Source organism: Lynx canadensis, chromosome B2, assembly GCF_007474595.2.
Source record: "Lynx canadensis isolate LIC74 chromosome B2, mLynCan4.pri.v2, whole genome shotgun sequence".
NCBI classification, from domain to species: Eukaryota; Metazoa; Chordata; class Mammalia; order Carnivora; family Felidae; genus Lynx; species Lynx canadensis.
The window spans coordinates 99301847-99322189 of record NC_044307.1 but is presented as its reverse complement, the minus strand read 5'-3'; the positions used below and the strand labels follow the sequence as shown (position 1 = coordinate 99322189).

The 20343-nt window shown below is 38.9% G+C and overlaps 1 protein-coding gene across 1 annotated transcript; it reads left to right on the top strand.

The window, feature by feature from the left end:
• The first annotated feature begins 41 nt into the window (after nucleotides 1-41).
• CD164 (CD164 molecule) lies at nucleotides 42-15648 on the top strand. The gene is made up of 6 exons (XM_030316125.2): nucleotides 42-349; nucleotides 3116-3199; nucleotides 4778-4849; nucleotides 6737-6772; nucleotides 10438-10494; nucleotides 13098-15648. The coding sequence occupies exons 1-6, from the start codon at nucleotides 169-171 to the stop codon at nucleotides 13262-13264; spliced, it is 597 nt and encodes a 198-aa protein (XP_030171985.1). The 5' UTR covers nucleotides 42-168; the 3' UTR covers nucleotides 13265-15648.
• Nucleotides 15649-20343: the final 4695 nt, after the last annotated feature.

Sequence of the window (20343 nt, the reverse complement as noted above, 5' to 3'; positions counted from 1 at the left end):
GCCCCCGCTCCGCCTCGCCCCCGCACGCCGTGGCCTGGGGCCCCTCACGTGACCCCGTCGCGATCTCGCGGGGGACCAGACTCTCCGAGGCGGTGCCGCAGGGGACAGAGGGACTGACGGAGCGGAGTTCGCAGCAGCTTTCGCCGGAACATCAGCGCGGAGGACGTGATGTCGGGGCTCTCCCGCCAGCTGCCGTGGGCCGCTGCCTGCCTGGCCGCGCTCTGTGTGCTGACCGCGGCTCAGGACGTCTCCCCGGACCCGAACGTGACTGCAGTTACGACTTTAGCGACCACCAAGTCAGTTCCGACGTCGGTGACGACCCTAACGCCGGTCACCATTCCAGCACAAGGTGGGGGCCGGCCCAACGGGCTTCCCGCACTGGCACGCCCGCCGAGCCGAGCCGCCTGTCCTGCCCGCGGTGCGCGCGGGGCCCGGGCGGGCCGCGCTCCAGCAACATGGCGGCCCGTCCGAGTCCAGCCGGGGCCGGGCTCGGGGTGGCGGGGGTGGGGGAGCGCCCCGGGGAGAAGGGGCGGTCGAGCCTCCGTGGCCTTTGCCACCCCGAGTGCCCCACGCCGACATGCTTTTAAAAAGTGCCTCGTAATCCCCAGTCTCACTTCACGCTCGGAAGAGGGGACGTGGCTTCCTCCCGCGGTGGCTGCAGTGGGGTTGATCATGGGGCGAGGCGACTCGCCTCCAAAGTTGTTGATGAAGTCGAACCCCCCTCTCTTTGGGGTTAGCCGTTTGCCCACCCAGGTCCTGCCTCCGAGAGGCTTCTCCGGAAGTTGGCGAAAGAGGGAAAGAAACCGTAGACGTTAAAGCTGCTAGTGTCTCCGACTGCGGTCTGAGAAAATAAGTTGCCTGGGATCTAACTATATTGGTTCTGCGGATAGGTATGAGATATACTCGAGGGTTGGGCATTCGATTAATTAAAACTTTGCTATGTGCAAAGAAAAAAAGTAACCATTCGTGTACTCAGTGCTTCACATATCCTTTTTGGTATTTAAGGCTAAACTAGAAGATAGGCAGTGAAATCTAGGAGGAAGATGGAGTTAAAGTAACTGCGAGAAGCGTAAATTTAGTTGATTGTGAAGCTGGGATTGGAACCCAGGTCTGTTGATTTTCCAAAACCCGATCAGGAACACACCCTTTGTTAAGGTCTGCAGTAGACTTGGGTACTGGTTGAGGCGTACATTGAATTGGCAATGTCTTTACAACACAAAAGAAAGGGGAAGATAAATGTAAGGTAGAAAGGTGAAGGAGCTCAAGATATTTAAAACCTGCAATTTAGTATAATTGGTGATTGTAGTTAATATTGAGTAAGGAGTAACTGGCATCTTGACCAAAGAATTGCGGTGGAGTGTCAGGATATTTACCGTGGTCCCCCCCCCCCCCTCCCGCCCCATTCTCTCAGGCTAATGATACTATTTTGCAGTGTCTTCCTTTGGTTTGTTTCATGAAAGTTTAATAAAATGTATAATTGTTTTTAAAGATGTAATAGAATTCAAAAATCGTTAAATGAGGAAAGTAAATTGCAGTACGATACTGGATATTCTGACTGCACTGTTTTTAAGAGAATAGAGCACAATGTGTTTTGTCTCCTGCTGATTTTGCAGTTTTATCCCAGAATTGTAGTTTTTGGAGTGTTGTGTGTATTTTTCCAAGAGAAGCTTGGAGATTCCCGTTAATTGCCTTTTTGTAATTGAAAGTTGTGCAAAGATGTTTTGTTTTCTGTAAATAGTAGTTGGATAAGCTTCAGTCTAAAATGAAAGGTAGCAAGTTTAGTTCATTGTAAATAACATTGATTATGCTATTCAAACATTAATTATCAGGAACAAAAGATTTTAGACAACTAGCTTTTTTTTTTTTATCAGTATACAAACGTCTACAGAATTTATTTTCTATTTTGTGAACCCCTTATTCAGGGTATTATGTATGTCCCAGTCCCTGATGAATACTAGTCATAAAATACTGAAATGCGTTGCCTCTATGCAGAACTGTTTTTTTTAAGGCATGGGGAAAGCAAATATGAATGTTTTGGGGGGCATCAACCTTCCAGGAAAATGGATAGAGCCCTATTCTAAAGTCTTTTGGTCATTTGGTTTAAATTATTGACAAAAACCCTGCTAACTTGTTAAATTACGTGTACATGGATGTTGCTCCTTCCAGGTCTTGTTTCTTACCCTCCATTCATGGAGGACCCTGGAAAGAGCAGGCCGTTTATGAGTTCCGAATCTCTTGAGGTTTTCAGAATGGGCATCATCAGAGCTTGGGTTCAATCTGTAACAAATCTTTATTACTATTAAAAATTCCAGTGTCTCAGCTGATGTTTTCAGGGCAGTGATTTCCCTGTGTGTGGCGTTGGCCTTATAACATAGCCTTTTTTGCCAATATTTTTATTTTTTATGGATGTTTTAAAATGGCTCAAGAAACCCTGAGTGTCTCTGAAATAGCGTTGTCTAGATAGGTGCTGAGCCTTCTCACTAGCTTGTGGGGTTTTTTTCTTCCCTTTCTCTTGCGTTTATTTCAGCTTCTTAAGTCGTTTATAATGATAGGAAATTTTTATTAAGCCAATTTATGAAGTGTTTTTGTGTGTGTGGTTAAAAAAAACCCATCTAACATGAGGTCTACCAACCTAACAAATTTTTAAGTGTAAAGTACATTATCAGCTGTAAACGCGATGTTATACAGAGGAGCTCTAGAACTTTTCATCCTACTTGAAACTATACCCTGCTTGACCAGCAAATCTCCATTTCCCCTCCCCGCAGCCATCATTCTACTTTCTGCTTCTGACTGTGACTGTTTTAGATACTTTATATAGGTGGAATCATGCAGTGTTTGTCCTTTTTTGAATATCTAATTTCACATAATGCCCTTAAAGTTCATCCATGTTGTAGCATATGGCAAGATTTCCTTTTTTTGTGGTTGAAAAAACTGCAAAATGTATACACTTTTTTAAATCCATTCATCTATCAATGGGCTATATAACGTTTTACCACTTCTCTGAATTAGTAAGTTTAGTATCATATGTAATGCTCACATTTGTGTAAAAAAGGTAAGTGATACAAACTCAAAGTGAGTTATCAATTGATTGGTTTTATATTCCCCTCCCCACCAGATATCTGTGAAAACCGCAACAGCTGTGTTTCCTGTTTCAATGCTAGCCTTGATGCTACTACCTGCTTTTGGATAGAATGTAAAGGTAAGAAAAGATTGCTTCAATTTTGAGACTGCAAACTGTTTTGTTTTAACCTTTTAAGGTATTCTAACAGGGCATTCCTGAACATTTGAAAATTATGTAGAAAATTTGGTATAGTGTGTTACTATTTATTTTGCAAGTCAAATACTTTTTTCGTTAAAGTGCCTGTTGCTTCACATTTCCCCCCAAAACTCTGGTCTCCCATTCTGTCCCCACACTTTTAATTCCTTAGAGGGATAATTAAGGTTCAGTAGTTTTTATTTTTTTAAGTTTATTTATTATTTTGAGAGAGAGAGAGAATGTGCATGAGCACGTGAGCTGGGGAGGGGCTGAGAGAGAGAATCCCAAGCAGGCTCTGTGCTGTCATCGCGGAGCACAATATGGGGCTCAAACTCAAGGACCGTGAGATCATGACATGAGCCAAAGTTGAGTGCGATGCTTAACCGACTGAGCCACCCAGGTGCCCCAAGGGAAGAGAGATTTTAAAGATTTGGAAGATGGAATGGTACAGGTACACTGAAATTAGCAGTGAAAGAAAGTTGTAAAATTTTCCCCTGAAAATAGTTGTCTAGAAAAAGGAGGCATTTATCTTCTGTCACCTACTAGATGAACTATGGAGACCTTATAAAACTTTGTTGGATACTTAAATATGAAAGAAGAATGACATGGGAAGAGAGTAACCTTTAATTTGAGGGATAAAGAGCTACTTGAAGATACTTTGAAATGCCAATAAGGTTTTTGTTAGGAGTGCGGAATTATAGCATATTCTGTTTTTTTAATGGAAGGTAGTTGCATTTTTTTCTTATCAGTAAAACAGTCTATCTGGTTTATATGTATATAAAAGAAAAAGCTAACACTATATGTTAAGCTTCTTTGTGCGTTAAAAAAAATGTAAGAATTGTGGATATATCACTACATAAAAAAGTTGAAAAACTTCTTTTAAAATTAAGGTATTAGCTTAGTTTGGGGTAAAGTTAATTTTTTGTTTAAGAGTCCCTTTTTTTAAAGTCATAAAATGGAATTTAAGAGCACATGCCTCTTCTCCTTGGGACTTGGCGTATTTTTTGGGGCTCCAGTACCTTACTGTAGGATATGTTGGGGAAAGGTCTCCCTTACTCTTGTTACAAGTCTGACCATCTAGGAAAGCAGTTTTAGAAAGTGTAGATGACCAAAGCAGAGATCTGGAACAGAGGTCCTGCTGCTGCTATCCGGGCACCTCCTGTGGTGACTAAGCCTTTATTAAAGATCTTGACTGTTTCTCCCTACTGACTCAGCCCTATTTGTAGATTCTAGCAACCTTCCCTGTATGGTAGTCATTGCCACAGTTCTGTGATCTGAGTGTTTTCTGATTTATCTGTTCAGTATATTTATGATGAGTTTAGAAGAATATTTGGAGGGATCCTATGTATTACTTCTTAAACAGTGGGGAAAAGAAAATAAAAGTTATTTTATCGGTCTGTGGACTTATAAAGTATTTATCCTTGAGTTTGATTTTTGGAAGCAATTCTGGAGCTTAGTAACAAAGTCAAAGATAATATAAGCAAGTGATTGGTGCTCTGTGTCTTTTCCTCCCCATAACAGACAAAAGCTACTGTTCCCATAATTCAACAGCTAGTGATTGCCAGGTGTTGAATGGCACAAAATTCTGTTCTGGTAAGTATTCACATTGACTGCCGCGGAAAGTGGCCAGAGATGTGAGGAAGATCTTTGCCTCAGGAAGCCTTAGTTCAGTATTTGGTTTGCCATTTCCATAATTCTAATCTTGTTAGAAATTTGGATATAAATAACATATTCATACTGATACAAAGGACAGTGTTTCGAATCTTAGTTTAGTGATTTGGCTGCAGTGTGGAATGCTGCAGGTAGAGAGATACCTCCTCATTTACTTTTTTTCTTAACTCTTCTGGAAACTCCCTGCATTTTAGACCTTCTCTTTATTTGCATTTTACAGGCCTAGACAACCTTGTTCTGGCACTTTTCTTGGTTGCGGTGCTGGTGATTGTCACATTCTCTAGCATAGTTTGTGTTAATGGTTGAATTTTTTCTGTATTCCTCTGTTTTCTCATCTTTTTTAAGTTTATTTATTTAGAGAGAGAGAGCAAGCAGGGTAGGGGGAGAGGGAGAGTGAGAAAGAGAATCCCAAGGAAACTCTGTGCTGTCAGCGTAGAACAGGGCTTGAACTCCCGAACTGTGAGAATGTGACCTGAGCTGAAACCAAGAGTCAGACGCTTAACCTACTAAGCCATCAGGCCACCCCTCTTTTTCTCATATTTGTACTTTAATTTGAGGAAATTGATTACTCTTTAACCATAACTCTTTGCTCAGGAAATAGTTTAAATTCCTAGATGAAACAACTGATTTTTTAAATAAGATTACAAATGGATAGGGAAGTCAATTTGTAATTTGGTGCATAGGTAATAATTAAATAGAGCAAAAGAGGTTTCTGGAGTGTGTCAGTAGCCTTGAATGACTACCTGTAACAATTTACTTTTAGTAGGCATTTTCCCATTCGAACTTGAACTTTGTGACTGAGAATTTCATTAGTGTGAGGTCCATTATCCCTTATGTACAGTGAATATAGTATGGTTTAGGTGGTAAAAGAGCAAACAATTTTAGTATCTATTTTGATATATATTAGAAAACACTAATAACTATAATCAGACCTGTGATTTCATGATAATACTTTCTAGAAACAAGTATTTTTTTAAATTCTTGTTTATTTTGAGAGAGAGCGCGCACGCGTGTGCATGCTGGTGGGGAGGGGGTGCATGGAGAAGAGGGAGAGAAGACCAAGCAGACTCCGAGCTGTCAGCGCTGAGCCTGACAAGGGGCTTAGTCCCATGAACTGTGAAATCATGACCTGATCCGAGATCAAGAGTCAGATGCTTAACTGAGCCACCCGGGTGCCCCAAGTAAAACATTTTAAAAGATAGTAATTTAGAGAAAAATCAAATAAGTAATTATACTTATTTGAGGATGTATCAGTTAGAATTAGTTTGGGCTATGAAAGCTAGGAAAACCCAAATTAGAGTGGTTTAAGCAACAGACAGACTTCCCTCTTATGTAAAGGAAGTCTGGGCTCAGGTGTAGCTAGAGGGCTAGAGTAGCAGCTCTACAACCATTAGGAACTCGGGCTCTTTACTGTCATTCCTCAAGAATATCTCTGACCTTACTCTCCAAGGTGAGTGCTCCTATTCCAGCCATCAATTAGTATTCCTGCCAGTGGGAAGAGGAAGGAGAGAGGCCCACACCTACCTTACAGATGCTTTCTAGAAGTTACACTTGACTACCTAGCTGCAGGGGAGGCTAAAAAAATGTCTGTCTTTCCTCAGGGGAGGGAAGTGTCAACCTTAGATTGGTGCTTCCATTTCTAAAGAAGGGGAGATGAGTATTCAGAGCAACTGTCAGTCTCCTCCACAAGGTGGTACTTAAATGCAAAAATTATAAAAGTGGTATTTAAATGACTGCAATTTGGAAAATAGTATAATAGATTGTGATATTTGAGATTGCTTGGACTTAATGTTTGTTTCTTTTAAATAGAACCCGAGCCCACTCCGATGCCAACCAATTCTACAGGTAATACAAGATAATTGATTCTTTTCCTCTTCTTCAGGATTTGCAAGGCCTTCTGATAGATAATTTGTTAGCAATTAAGTACCTAAAAGTTTAGTATAATTTAAAAAACTAGTAGATGTATTTAGTTTTGGACCATAATTACATTAATATGAATTGTCTGTGACAGCGACACATACCTCCAGTGTTTCATATTCATTGTACATGGGAGGATTTGCTGTATCTTTGGACATTGAGTTCACACACTGCTTTTTGTGGATTTTGTGGAAATCTTGGGAAATACAGAAGCCTAAAGGAAATTAAAATTCCCTATAATTCCCATCATCCAGAGGTACCAAAATGTTTTCAGTGATAAAGTTATTCCAGTCTCTTCTGTAGGTATATCTAAATAAATATACTTACTATGAAATTGGATGGTATGTTCATACACGTTTGAATTTGTTTTTCCTCTTACTTAAACATTGTTGTATGCGCTTTAACCATGCTGCACTTGGTTGGATAGTTAGGTCATCGGTCATTCTCCATGCAGTGGAGAATATGTGCTGTTAACTCTGATAGGATTGATTCAAACAGCATTCCTAGGTCAGAGGATAGAATTATTTTAAGGCTTTAAGTACTGATTGCTTTCCAGAAAGGTAGGCTTTTCAGCCTAAACAGCTGGAAAGTTTTTCACTACACCTTCTTTCTCCTTCTAAAAATCTTTACCAAAGTGATAGAAGGAGTAAATCATTAAAAAAAAAAGTCTACTCCAGGAAAGTACTAGGCTTAGATGATTGGGATTGGAGATAGAAGTAAGACAGCATTTTGTCTGCGGTAGGAACTACGAAAAGGGTAAGTAAGCCCAGTGTGTTGAGATGTTTGTAGGAAGGTGTGTATGTGGAATAACGGCGTATGTGGTGAAGGAGATGAGAAAGAGTGTAATGAGGTCAGGGAATTGCATTTGGAGTACACGGTGAGGAAAAATTGAGCTGGACAGTAACAGGTCAAGAGCCAGATTGGGAGGACAGATTGGAAGGAAGACAAGAGTGGACACATGGAGATTAGATAACCTGTGGTGGGAATTCTGGGGAACTACTAGGGGAAGAGTTGCAGGTGTCTGCAAATAGACTTAGGAATTAGAAGTGATAGAACTTGATGGAGGTGATGGCACAGCTCTTTGCTAACAGTACAGATTAAGCTGATCAGTAGGCAGTAGTAGTGTCCACAGGAGCAGCTTGTAGAGAGGAGAATAGGGCTTAAGAACCAAACTCTATGGAACAGTAACACGTAAGAGTTGAGAAGAAGAGGACTGGAGAGGAAACTGAGTAGGGATGGGCAGAGAAGTGTGTCCAAGAAACTTTTATTTTCAGAGGAAAAAGTGGTCAGATGTTGTAGTAAGGGCCAGAACTCATTTTGAAAGACTTTGGCAATGGTGAGCTAGCTAGTTACCAGGTTTTGCTTGCCAGTTGTGCATAGCTCTTCCCAGCTACACATTCAGTGATACCATGTTGGTGGCTTGAATTACAGTGGAAGTATTCATGCCATAGAGATCTGCAAATGCTACAGAACTTGCGGAGAGCACACAGTAGTAGCACCATTAGAAGTCACTGACTAGGAGGATGTTAAAGATTGATGAAAGCAGAGATATTGAGGGAAAATTAGTTTCCTAAAGGTGGGATGTAAACCGGAAGCAGGAGCGGGGGAATCAATTTCTTTAAAACCATTGTGGGTTCACTTTTAATTTCTCCTCCATGGATCTTGATGTAGTTTTCATGCTTGGCTCTGCACTGGGTTCTCCAGCGAACTACGATGGAGTCTTCCTTGTTTTGTCTCTTTGGGTTCTGTAAAGTGGAAAGAAGCCAGGGCTTGCTTATAGAAAATGCACCAATTGCATGGCAATTAGTGGTTGAAAAACAAACCTTTACATGGTCTCTTTTCATATCTACTGTGGAAAGAGAGCAAGTGAAAAATTAAGGGATTATTAAAGAAATGATTCAAAGGGAATCTGATTTACTTAGAAAGGTGTTCACTGGGGTTAATTATAATAGTCTTCTGTCGTGACGTATATATATTATAAATAAATATGAATGTCAATAAATAATACCATAACAGAATGACTAAATTATGTTAGAAATGTGGTCGGAAATATTTGTAATATATTAAGTGGAAGACAAACTATTAAGTTTTAGTACATTTTTAAATTTTTTGTTACATACATGCCTAGAGAAGTGGCTGGCTGGAAGCAGCATGAGATTACTTAATTTACTGTATTTTCTATATTTCCATCACCAGTAGCAACTTTTGTAACTGCTGAATTATTTTTTTTAATGAAAGGAACTGTGGGTCAATAGAAGTGTATTCCCTATTTCAGTCAAAAGTAAAAGTGTGTGAATGTTTTGCCTATTTATAAAAAAAGAATTAGTTTGTACCACGTTCAGAGGATTGTTCGTGAGAATCAGATAGAAACTGTGTAAACTTTCTTTCTCTACCATCCATTGTCAGACGAAATTTGTTGATAGTGTTGTTTTAAGATTGAAAGGAATATATGTCTAATTTGTAAAGTGTTAGTGTGTTACACAGAATGTATAAGCAACAGAAACTTTTAAAGGATTAAAAGTCTGAAAATAATCATACCCTTTAATCTAGGAATTCTGTATAAGAATCAGTCCTATCAGAGATGAGATCAAGTATTTCCCTGCAAGATGTTTGTAGTATGGAGAAATGAGAGATGACCTAATTGTCTCTCCAAGAGCAGGGTAGGGAAAATGTATGCAGCGATGCTCATATTGAGAGAAAGGGATACAGACTTGTATGAGAATATCCTGTCAGTATTGTTAACATATCTTTTATTAGAATCTGTTAGTACTAACAGAGTACTATTAGTAATATTAGTACTAACAGAGGTGTGTTAACACATTGCTTTAGTTCCTAAAATGGGTTTACATTCAGGTTAATTCTCACAAGTGTTCATTTCTTTATAGGTATTTTCAGATAAAAAAATTATTGGAATTCATGTAGTATGGTAGACTAGAGCTACCTTTGGGCTCTTATAATTTAAATTGGGGGTCTTTGACTCCTGAGGACCTGTTCTTTTATAAATCGAATTTTATTGAAACAGAACCATGCCTGTTCAGATGCATGGTGTCCTGGGCTGCTTTTGCACTACACAGTGTACAAAGCTTAAAATATTTACTGTCTGCCTTTTTAAGAAAATTTACCATCCCCTTGAAAGAAAGAAGTTAAGGCTATCTTGATACCTACTGGAGAAGTACTGAGTTGCACCTGTTTCTTACGATGACTTTTTAAGTTAATAGTTTTTGCCACAGAAGCAAGGTTATTTATCAAAACAAAACAAAACAAACCTATATCGTTCCCTTACTTAAACACTAATTCTTGCCCTTCTGTGCGTTTTTTGCGAATTTTATCCAGCTGTGTAAATTCCATACTTAAACATGTACATAGATGTTAACATGGATACAATTTCGTGCTTGCTTGATGTTTTCAGAAGCATTTAAAAGCTAGTATTCTGGCTACGTAGATAAGTTAGTGAACCATTAACTGAAACTTGGCCTTTATTCTTTAAAAAATGGAAAGCATGTGAAATTGGTAGCATTATTTTTAAAGACAAATTGTTAGATATTGGGAGGTTTGGAAATTTATGTTTTTAATAAGTTTTGTTTACATTCCAGCTAAAACCACAACTCTGCCTTCCTCTTCTACAACTACCACCACAGTTACTACATCAGGTAATTGAGGGTTTTTTAAACTAACAGTGAGGTAGGATGTGTGTGCAACATTGCCTTGTACTGTTTCTGCCACCATTTTCCAGTTTTATTCATGAATGGTTGTGAGTAAAACTCATCTCTTACATTTTGGAGGACCAAGACAGTTGGCTGTTAGAGCAGTAATGGTAGGTTTGCTGAGAGTCCTTCTCATTTGTTAATGTGTAACCGCATTTGGCATGACATGTTAGAGTTAAATGTGGTAATGTTTCTCCAAAACCTTTTAGTACAACTTGTAGGCGAGATCTAATTTTTTATAACTTACAAATTAAATTACTAAACACTGATTAGTTGTGTGCTGTGTTAGATCATGGCAATTAGAGTGAAGATAATATAGCCATCTTTTTTTGAGGAAAGGTCTAAAAAGCCAAGCTAGCACTGCCAAATGTGTACCTCAGCCATATTTCTCACCATTTCTTTTTTTTTTTTTTTTTGGAGAGAGCGTGTGCCCATGGAGCGCACGTGGGCGAGGGGCAGAGGAGGAGAGAGAGAGAGAGAGAGAGAGAGAGAGACAAAGGGAGAGAATCTCAGGCAGGCTCCATCCCATGATGCTGGGATCATGACCTGAGCCAAAATCAAGAGTTGGATGCTCAACCAACTGAGCCATCCAGGCGCCCCCTCACCATTTCTTTACATTCCTTTATAATTCTTTTTTTTTTTTTTAATATGAAATTTATTGTCAAATTGGTTTCCATACAACACCCAGTGCTCATCCCAAAAGGTGCCCTCCTCAATACCCATCACCCACCCCACATTAACCCTCAGTTTGTTTTCAGTTTTTAAGAGTCTCATGCTTTGGCTCCCTCCCTCTCTAACCTCTTTTTTGTTTTTTTTTCCTTCCCCTTCCCCATGGACTTCTGTTAAGTTTCTCAGGATCCACATAAGAGTGAAAACATACGGTATCTGTCTTTCTCTGTATGGCTTATTTCACTTAGCATTAACACTCTCCAGTTCCATCCACGTTGCTACAAAGGGCCATATTTCATTCTTTCTCATCGCCACATAGTATTCCATTGTGTATATAAACCACAATTTCTTTATCCATTCATCAGTTGATGGACATTTAGGCTCTTTCCATAATTTGGCTATTATTGAAAATGCTCCTATAAACATTGGGGTACAAGTGCCCCTATGCATCAGCACTCCTGTATCCCTTGGGTAAATTCCTAGCAGTTCTATTGCTGGGTCATAGGGTAGATCTAGTTTCAATTTTTTGAGGAACCTTCACACTGTTTTCCAGAGCGGCTGCACCAGTTTGCATTCCCACCAACAGTGCAAGAGGGTTCCTGTTTCTCCGCATCCTCTCTAGCATCTATAGTCTCCTGATTTGTTCATTTTAGCCACTCTGACTGGCATGAGGTGATATCTGAGTGTGGTTTTGATTTGTATTTCCCTGATGAGGAGCGACGTTGAGCATCTTTTTATGTGCCTGTTGGCCATCTGGATGTCTTCTTTAGAGAAGTGTCTATTCATGTTTTCTGCCCATTTCTTCACTGGATTATTTGTTTTTCGGGTGTGGAGTTTGGTGAGCTCTTCATAGATTTTGGATACTAAAAGTGCATCTGAAGAGTAACTTTATTAATTAATAATTTGTATTATAAATGAAATAATATTCAGTTTATGCCACAGATCATTGTAGGTTATGAATCCTCCTCTCTGTATTTAAAATACTGTTCTTTTATGTTTTTTTTTATTCTTTTCGCTTATTCTTGTGCTTTCTCTTGGTTTCAAGGAAGCCATTTTGTCTTCACAGGAAGAAATACGGAACAGTTGTAATTAATTTTAAAGTGGCCAGCTTATCAAACAGCCACTACAACCAGTGTCTATTTGATATTCGATTTAAGAAAAAAGAAAAATTTAAGTATGAAATTGCTTTTTAGTAAAATGGATGGTGTCCCACTTGAAACGTTTTACTCCCTGAAAAGAAATTTATGTTTTGTTTTCTCTAGAAACATTTTACTCTCTGGAAAAGGAATTCAAACTTTTTTGCTTTTTTTCCATATGGTTTGGTAATGCTCATAAAATTTGCCGAGCAAGATTTACGGTACCTTTAATAATGAGGTTTTTTGCTTGTTGGAATTATAAATTGTAGATACTTAAGGTAATTTTTGCGATTTGAAGAATTGCAACCAAATTTTTACTTACCTTATGTAGTTAGTAAAATTCAAAAGTTGTACAAATGTTCAAGTATTTACCGTAACAAATATTAATATTTACTGTAATAATTAAGTAAAAATATATGTAGTCTGAAGAAATTGCACATTTTTAAAGTGCTTTACATGTTCCCAGGGCATAATTTATGTACCAGGAGAATGTTTTGCTGTTAGTTTTGTGTTTGGATTTGTATGGTAGCATTGACTGCTTGATACTGCTGGATGGAGTGAATGGGATTGATAAATGGTTGTTTTCCTTAATTAGGGGTAGATTCTAGCTGTAAAGACTTGACCCAAGAGCAAATGCTTTATAGAATTGAGCACATGGCCAAGTAGAAGCTCAGGTGGGTCTTGAAATTATGATAGAGGATCGTGAGACTTACCAAGTGTTATTTTTCCGCTCTTATTTAACAGGTACGACTAATACCACTTTAACTCCGACTTCACAACCTGGACGGAAGTCTACCTTTGATGCAGCCAGTTTCATTGGAGGAATTGTCCTTGTGTTGGGTGTGCAGGCTGTAATTTTCTTCCTCTATAAATTCTGCAAATCGAAAGAACGAAACTACCACACTCTGTAAACAGACCCATTAAATTAACAAGGACTGGTGTATAACTCACTGAAACCAAAATATTATCTTTCAAGATGTCCCACATGGAAGACGCTATTCCAGGATCTTTAAATTTTCAAAGGATGCATATAGGATGTTTTGGAGCATCGTCCTTGAAGAAAAATCACTTAAATCATTTTGCTCAACAGGAATATTTAAAATATTCTGCATGAATCCTTGTGGCTGTCTTCTTTTATTTTAAATGGCTGCTGCTGTGGGATTATGTTCTCTCTTCTTGACGTACCAAATGTAACTCTGTAAGTGATGGAAAACATTGTCCTGCGCAGACAACCTCATGACTCTTTTGGCAGTTTAAATTTAGTCATTTTAAAGCCTGAAAGCTGCATTATTTTCATCCTAACTCAGGATGTAGTCTAGTGACCAGAATTGAGAAGAATGTGCCAAATGAGCATCAATCGGGTGGACTTTTGGCTGTCCTTTCAAAAGTGGAATAAATCTATAAATTTAGTATCCTTAGAGTAAACTGTATCTTTAGAGTAAAATTTTGTGCTCGATAGCAGTTATTTTTTCTACATTAGAAATAAGATGCCACACAGGGAATTACATTCCAGATTTAAAGGAACGAATGGAAAGGATACAAACCATTAAAGAATAGCAGGTTATTGTTCATCCTTGTAAAGCACCTTATATCACTGAGAAAATAAAGAACAGTGCCTTAAAAGACAGACTGAAAGGTAGACTGTAACTTAAAATGTTTGTGATTTGTTCTTTTACATTAAGGAAGGTAAAGGTCTGATGATGTAACTGTTGACAAGATGTAGTAAACCTGCTTTTAGATATCATACTGTTAGTATTTAACTAAATACTATTTGATTTCAGACCCGAGCAAGTTAAGCTAAAAGATATTCCACAAAGCTGAAAGCCTTCACATATTGAACCTCCCAGCATTTTTCTTAGGCTGTTAAAAAGTATAAAGCTAAAGTTGATTTAATTATATTTTCCTTTGTACTTCAACACTGTTGTACCATGAAAGGATTTTCACCAAGCTTTCTTGAAAAGTAACTATTTTTATGAGGCAAGAAGGAAGGAAGTTGTTTTAGAGTCATTTACTAGTTCTTTAATGAGACAATCACTTGAAGTTTTGAGACCAGAAATGTGACCAGTGTAATTTTAGAAGATCTAGGGATTTTTGGTTGATTGGATTACTGTAGGTTTTTAATGATGATTGCCCAGGATAGACAGGTTGTGCTTTCTCTTCTTTCTCTCCTGCTTTCTCCTTCTCTCCTGTCCTTTCTTTTTAGTTTCTGTTCCCGTAGTATAATATAAGCATGCATACTTTAATTTTTTTTTTTAGTTTTCTTAGGCAGCACTAGTTTTTTCAGTTTTAGAGGGAGACTTCTCCCCTGCCTTTGACATATTGGATTAGTTCAGAGGTTTACATTAGTTTTAAGAAAGTTTTTGCTTTTCTAGGTCATTAAAGGTTTTTAGTTTCTTTAGCCTCTAAGGGCTGAGTTTAGCACTTGGTTTTCAGTATTTTGTAGTAGGAGATGACAAGTTGCTTTGGTCCATTTCATTAGCCAAAATTCCTTGCATTTAGATTATATTCAAGGTTCTTAAAATGAAGATTTACTGTTTCTTTGTTACTTGCTGGTACAGCTAAAGTTTGTTTTACTTGCACATTTGTACATACACCTAATCTTTTCAAGTGCCTTAATTGTTTAAAATCTCTGGCTTCAAAGGTTTTTGGGAAAAGGTAGGTTTACCTCACATTTTTGTGTTTTCATTAGTAATTAGTTCTAGGAACCTCACAAGAACTTTTATTATGGTGCCATGGCTGTTAGTTTTTAGTGAGTGCTAGAAGATCCAAGATTCATTTGAAAATATACAGAATTTCCATTCCTCCCAAAGTGGCAAAATTTAGCTACAGTGGTATAATTATCATTTATGTAGATGTGAATACCTTATCACACATTAATGTCCATACAGCAATTTTTGTGAAAATGTAGCTGATGGCGCCTTCTCATCTTCTGTAATTTTGAATATTGCTCTAATAACAAAACCATAATATGAAACCAGTTAGATTTTGCAAGAAGAGCTCTTACAACAGAACTCATGGCCTTTTCCCCCCTTCCTTTAGCAATTTACTATCTTGAGCCATTAAAAATTTGGTTTTTTTAAAATCCAGAAGGTATATAGAAACCTTTTCAGATTTTCTTCTGATTTGTTCATGCGGATGTAGTTCTATCAAAACACCTTACTTTACCTTACAGATATTTGTTGCACAGGCAGACACTGCTGTATTTAGAAATTTCTATTTCAGTTCATTAAAAACTGTAAAACCAACCTGTATCATGTACCAAACTGATTTAAAATAAATCTACATGTTTATTGAATCAATCTGTTCAATTTTTTATTAACTGAAGTGTTTTTTGCATTTTGATTATGAAATTTAATGATAGTGAATTTACCTATCAGTCTGTTTGGAGATGGGTTGTCTACTCTATTGTTATACAAGACCAGCAGATAGTAACTAAGATACGGGTTCGACAGTGGAGGACAGAGCTTTAGAAATTTTTAGTGCTTTAGTGTTTACAGCACTTTACTGATGTTGGTCCATTGTCTTCTCAATTGCATTGTTCTCTGAGAAATCAGTCATCTTCATCTTCTGTTACTCAGTACGTATCTTTGTTTTCCTTTGTTGCTTTTTAAGATTTTTTTCTCTATTGCTGGTCTGAGCAATTTGATTATGACATGCTGTGCTATCATTTCTTTTGTTTGGGGTTTGTTGGGCCTCTTAGGATATATGCCTTTCATCAGATTTGGGCATTTTTCAACTACTATTTCTTCATATATTTTTTTCTGTCCTTTCCCTTCTTTGTTAGGGGTTCTGATGACACAGAGGCTGCCGGAAGTTGACACACAGCTGATCCATGCACTATTCGGTTTTTTAATCTTTCTCTGTTTCATGTCAGATTACTGTCTTCAAGTTCACTAATGCTACAGTCTAAACCTAATGATAGTTTCATCCAGTGTGTTTATCATTTCAGGTGTCTTCATTTTTAGAAGTTCATTTTTCATAGTGTTTATCTTCCATGTCTACATACTCAATCTTTAGTTTTTGATCATACAGTGGTATGCTTTTTTTAAATGCCTGTGTCTGCTAATTCTAATACTGGGTCAGTTTGATTTTTTTTGTTCATTATGGGTCATACTTTTCCTGTTTCTTTGCATGTAAGTTGTAAGTTTCTTTGCATGTAAGTTTCTTTGCATGTAAGCTGTTTGATGCTGGTTATTTTGGTTCTGGGACACAGAAGACAAACAGTATGATCGTTCTAGGTCTTGCATTTAAGTTTTGTTAGGTGAGAGCAGAGCAGCACTTATTCTAGGGTTCCCCAGTTCTGAGGCAAGACCTTTCTGTATACCCAGTGTCCCTGGATTATGGGGCTTTCTAGTCTGGGCTAGTGGGAACAGGCTCTGTTCCTAGCCTGGGGCAGGCTCCCAGATACTTTTTCCTGGAAAGCTTCCCCAGCCTTTGGTAGCTTGTGCACGTGCTGACCAATATGTTGCTGAGACTACATTCTGCAGATCTTTGGAGCTCCTCTTTCCGTGGCTTGCCACCCTGGTCCTTTGCTCTGGGAACTCCAGCTGCTTTCAACTGCCTTGACTTTAGCTCCATCTGAACTCAGGAAGTCCACTGGGCTCTGTCTGGGTGTCCTCCCTACATCATTGCTTAGAAATGCAAGGCAGTAAGCTGGGTTGATCGTTCCCTGTCTTTCAAGGATCACTGCTCTTTGCTCAAAGTCAAATGTATTGGAAACTACTGTTGCATGTGTGTTGTCCCGTTTTTCAGTGTGAGGGTAAGTACAGGTTCTTCATCTTCGCCGGAAGAAAATGTTCAAGATGAGGATTTTACTTTATTTTATTCTGTTTTCAAGATGAGCATTTTAAAGTCTTAATTTTTAATTTAAGGAATATGTAAATACGTATTCTCAAATTATTTTTCCTTAAACTATTCAAATAAGTATGTCGGCTTTGACCATCCCCCAATCCCTTTCCCTTGCTTGCCCTCCACTTTGCAGAAGTAATTACTGGAACTGGTCTGGTGTGAAACAATCCCCCCCCCCAGCATTTTTTATGTACTATTACGTACCCTTAGAAAATACATAATGTGGATTTTTATTTTAACATCATCCTGCAACTTCTTTTCGCTTACTACTTGCAGATCTTTACAAGTTAGTGTATGTCGCACACCAAATTCTTAAATTCTCTGTTGGCATATGTAGTATGAGTATCATAAGCATCTACTGAAGGATCGTAGGTTTGCAATTTTTAGTTTTTACTGACACTTCTGCAGAGAATATCTTTGCGCCCTCCCCCTTGTTTATGTGTGAATATATCTCTAGAGTAAATGCAGAGAAGTGGAAATCTGCATCATAGGGTTTACACTTTGAAAATTTTAACAGACTGAGATTGCCTTCCAGTTCCCACAAGCTGGGGTAGCAGGATGTTTTCTGTATCTTTTCCATCTGATATTGGCAAAGTTAAATTTTAATACTCTGGTAAGTGAAATGATTTATTTGCTTATTTGTACTTCCTCTGTGAATTGTGTTTTTTTTCTTAACAATTGGAGGGTTTTTTATCTTGAAATATGCTGGGAGCTAATCTGTGGTCAGTGGATTTTCATCAGTCAATATTTTCTTCAAGTCTTTGTCTTTGTGGTGTCTTTATCATCAGAGTACAATCAGGAGACAAGCCACATAATAAGAACAGAGAAAGTTCAGCGTAAAATATTAATTATAAGAGTGGATTGGAGTGATGGGGCAAATTATCTGTAATATTTTAAGAAATAATTTGCCAAGCAGTAAAGAATTCTCAACGACACTGGCATAGCAAGTATAAGAAGTGGCCACTAACTGTTCTCCTCAAGCTGAATTCCAGAAATAATTTCAGGATACAACCTTGGCTCTGTGGATGAAGTTAGTGGTAGCTGCAAATCCACTGCTAGGCAGCTATGCCTGGGGGGATGTTATCCCAGTGGTAATCTGAAGTCATCCAAGGGGATGCAGGGTAAACCAGGCACAGGAGGTACCACACCAGTGATACTCCACTGCTAAGCTATGTGCACTGCTCGAGTTTTGCCCAGAACCAGGGGAAAAAAAAAAAAAAAATCCCTCCAGTACCGTCTGCTGACAAAACACACACCACCTAGCTAAGAAATACTCGTTCATATGGTTCAGCTCCATTTTCATTCTAATGGTGGAGCAGGCAACAGGTGGATTCAAACCTTAAAGCCCTTGTTTCTGTAAATTATGACCTCCCACTACTTAATATTTATTTTGCCTTTGCTGAGAACCTCAAGTGGTTGATTGTTTTCCTGGTGGTGGCCCAAATATTACTACCAAAAGGTCTGAGTCACACTGTTCTACCTGCTTTGATTGTTATAGTTTTCATCAACCTTTTCTATTGGGTATGGAAGTACTCAGGCACCCAGAGAATCCCGTGTTCCAGATGTGGTCTTTCCTCCATTGTGTGCCAGCAGTACAATCTCCCCTTGGTAATCATGATTGACCATTCCAGCCGGTAGAGTAACACCTTTTGCTGCCTATCGGTTTAGCGACTTAGGAATCCCATCCCAAGATGGCCAAATGGCAGTCTCATCTTAGATCTTGTATCAACAGACCCATCGTTGTGTCCCTGGTTGAAACATACCTTGGGAACTAAGACCTCCAAACCAGCACAGCTTGAGATTGTTGAGATGAGAAGTATAATCATGAGGAGTCCCTTCCATTTCCACCCCTTGATTCCTGGATTCATATGTCACCTCCTGTGAAACAGCTCCATCCTTTCAAGGTGGTATCTCCCAACTGTCACAACTGAGTTTTCAGTGAATTAGTCCACCTTTTAATTAGACCAGCCATTTCCATGTGTCCAGGGATGTTAATTTCGTGGGCATGAGTTCACTGCAACATTTCCTTTACTGTGAAATGGTTTATTCCTTAATTAGAAACAATGCTATAGGAAATGCCATGATAAAACATTCTGTGAGTATGTGCATCAGATGGTAGTGCTGGCAGAAGCATTATAGACACAGGAAGGCAATCCAAATCCAGAATATGTCTACTCTACTGAAGAATCTCTTCTATGATGGCAAAGGCCCAATTTAATAGCCATCACGTGGATGGCTGTTACCCATGGGAGTAATACCATATTGCAACCTCAGTATTGGTCTTGGCTCTTCACAGATTAGGCAGTTGTCAGTAATGCATGACAGCCTTAAGGGAAAATCCATGTTGTTGGCTGAGACCATGCATAGCCTCTAGCTCTGCCACCATGGCCACGTTGTTCATGGGTCCATTGAGCAAGCACTGGGGTAGCTGGGGAATTAGACTGATACCCATAGAGTGCATTATATTATCCACCCAATTAAGAGCCTTCTCTGCTGTAGATGCCCTTTGCTGGGCACTGACATGGGACACAAATACCTTCACAGTGTGTTCCCATTCCAAGATCCATCCATGTACTTCTTTCCGGATTTACTTGTCACCAACCTTTAATGTTTCTTCCAAGTCCCTGACTACACAGCCAGACCATTAGCAACTACCCAGGAATTAGTGTGGATATGTACTTGGGGCCATGTCTCAGATCAGACACAGTGGACAACCAAATGTACTACTCACAATTCTCACAGGGAAGGGTTTTCTTTCACCCCCTTTTGGTTCACCCCCGAGTGGAACATAGTGCTGCAGCTATCCTCTTTTGGGTGGAACCAATATGTCATACAGACCTGTCTATAAACCAGGCTTAAATTTTTTATTGGCTAGCTAGTTGTTAGAAACACCTAAGGCTAGAGCTATTGATTGAGGAAGAGGATGCAACGGAAGTTGGTGTTGAAAGAGTCTGAGCCACATGTTCACGGAAGCTATCTTTACATTTCAGACCTGCTCAAGCAGGGTAGGTCAATTGTATACTATTTCCATTGATAGATTGCTGGTGTGCATGCTCAAGTTTATGACAAGGTGGATACTCCAACATCAAATCATGATGTGAAGCTCAGGCCACATGTTCACCTACTATCCCATGGTTGGGTA

Excerpts from the sequence above, each read along its gene's own strand:
- CD164 (XM_030316125.2), top strand. The coding sequence starts at position 169 with ATGTCGGGGCTCTCCCGCCAGCTGCCGTGGGCCGCTGCCTGCCTGGCC. Across the intron at positions 4,850-6,736 it reads TGGCACAAAATTCTGTTCTG|AACCCGAGCCCACTCCGATG; the intron begins GTAAGTATTCAC and ends TCTTTTAAATAG. Across the intron at positions 10,495-13,097 it reads CACCACAGTTACTACATCAG|GTACGACTAATACCACTTTA; the intron begins GTAATTGAGGGT and ends CTTATTTAACAG.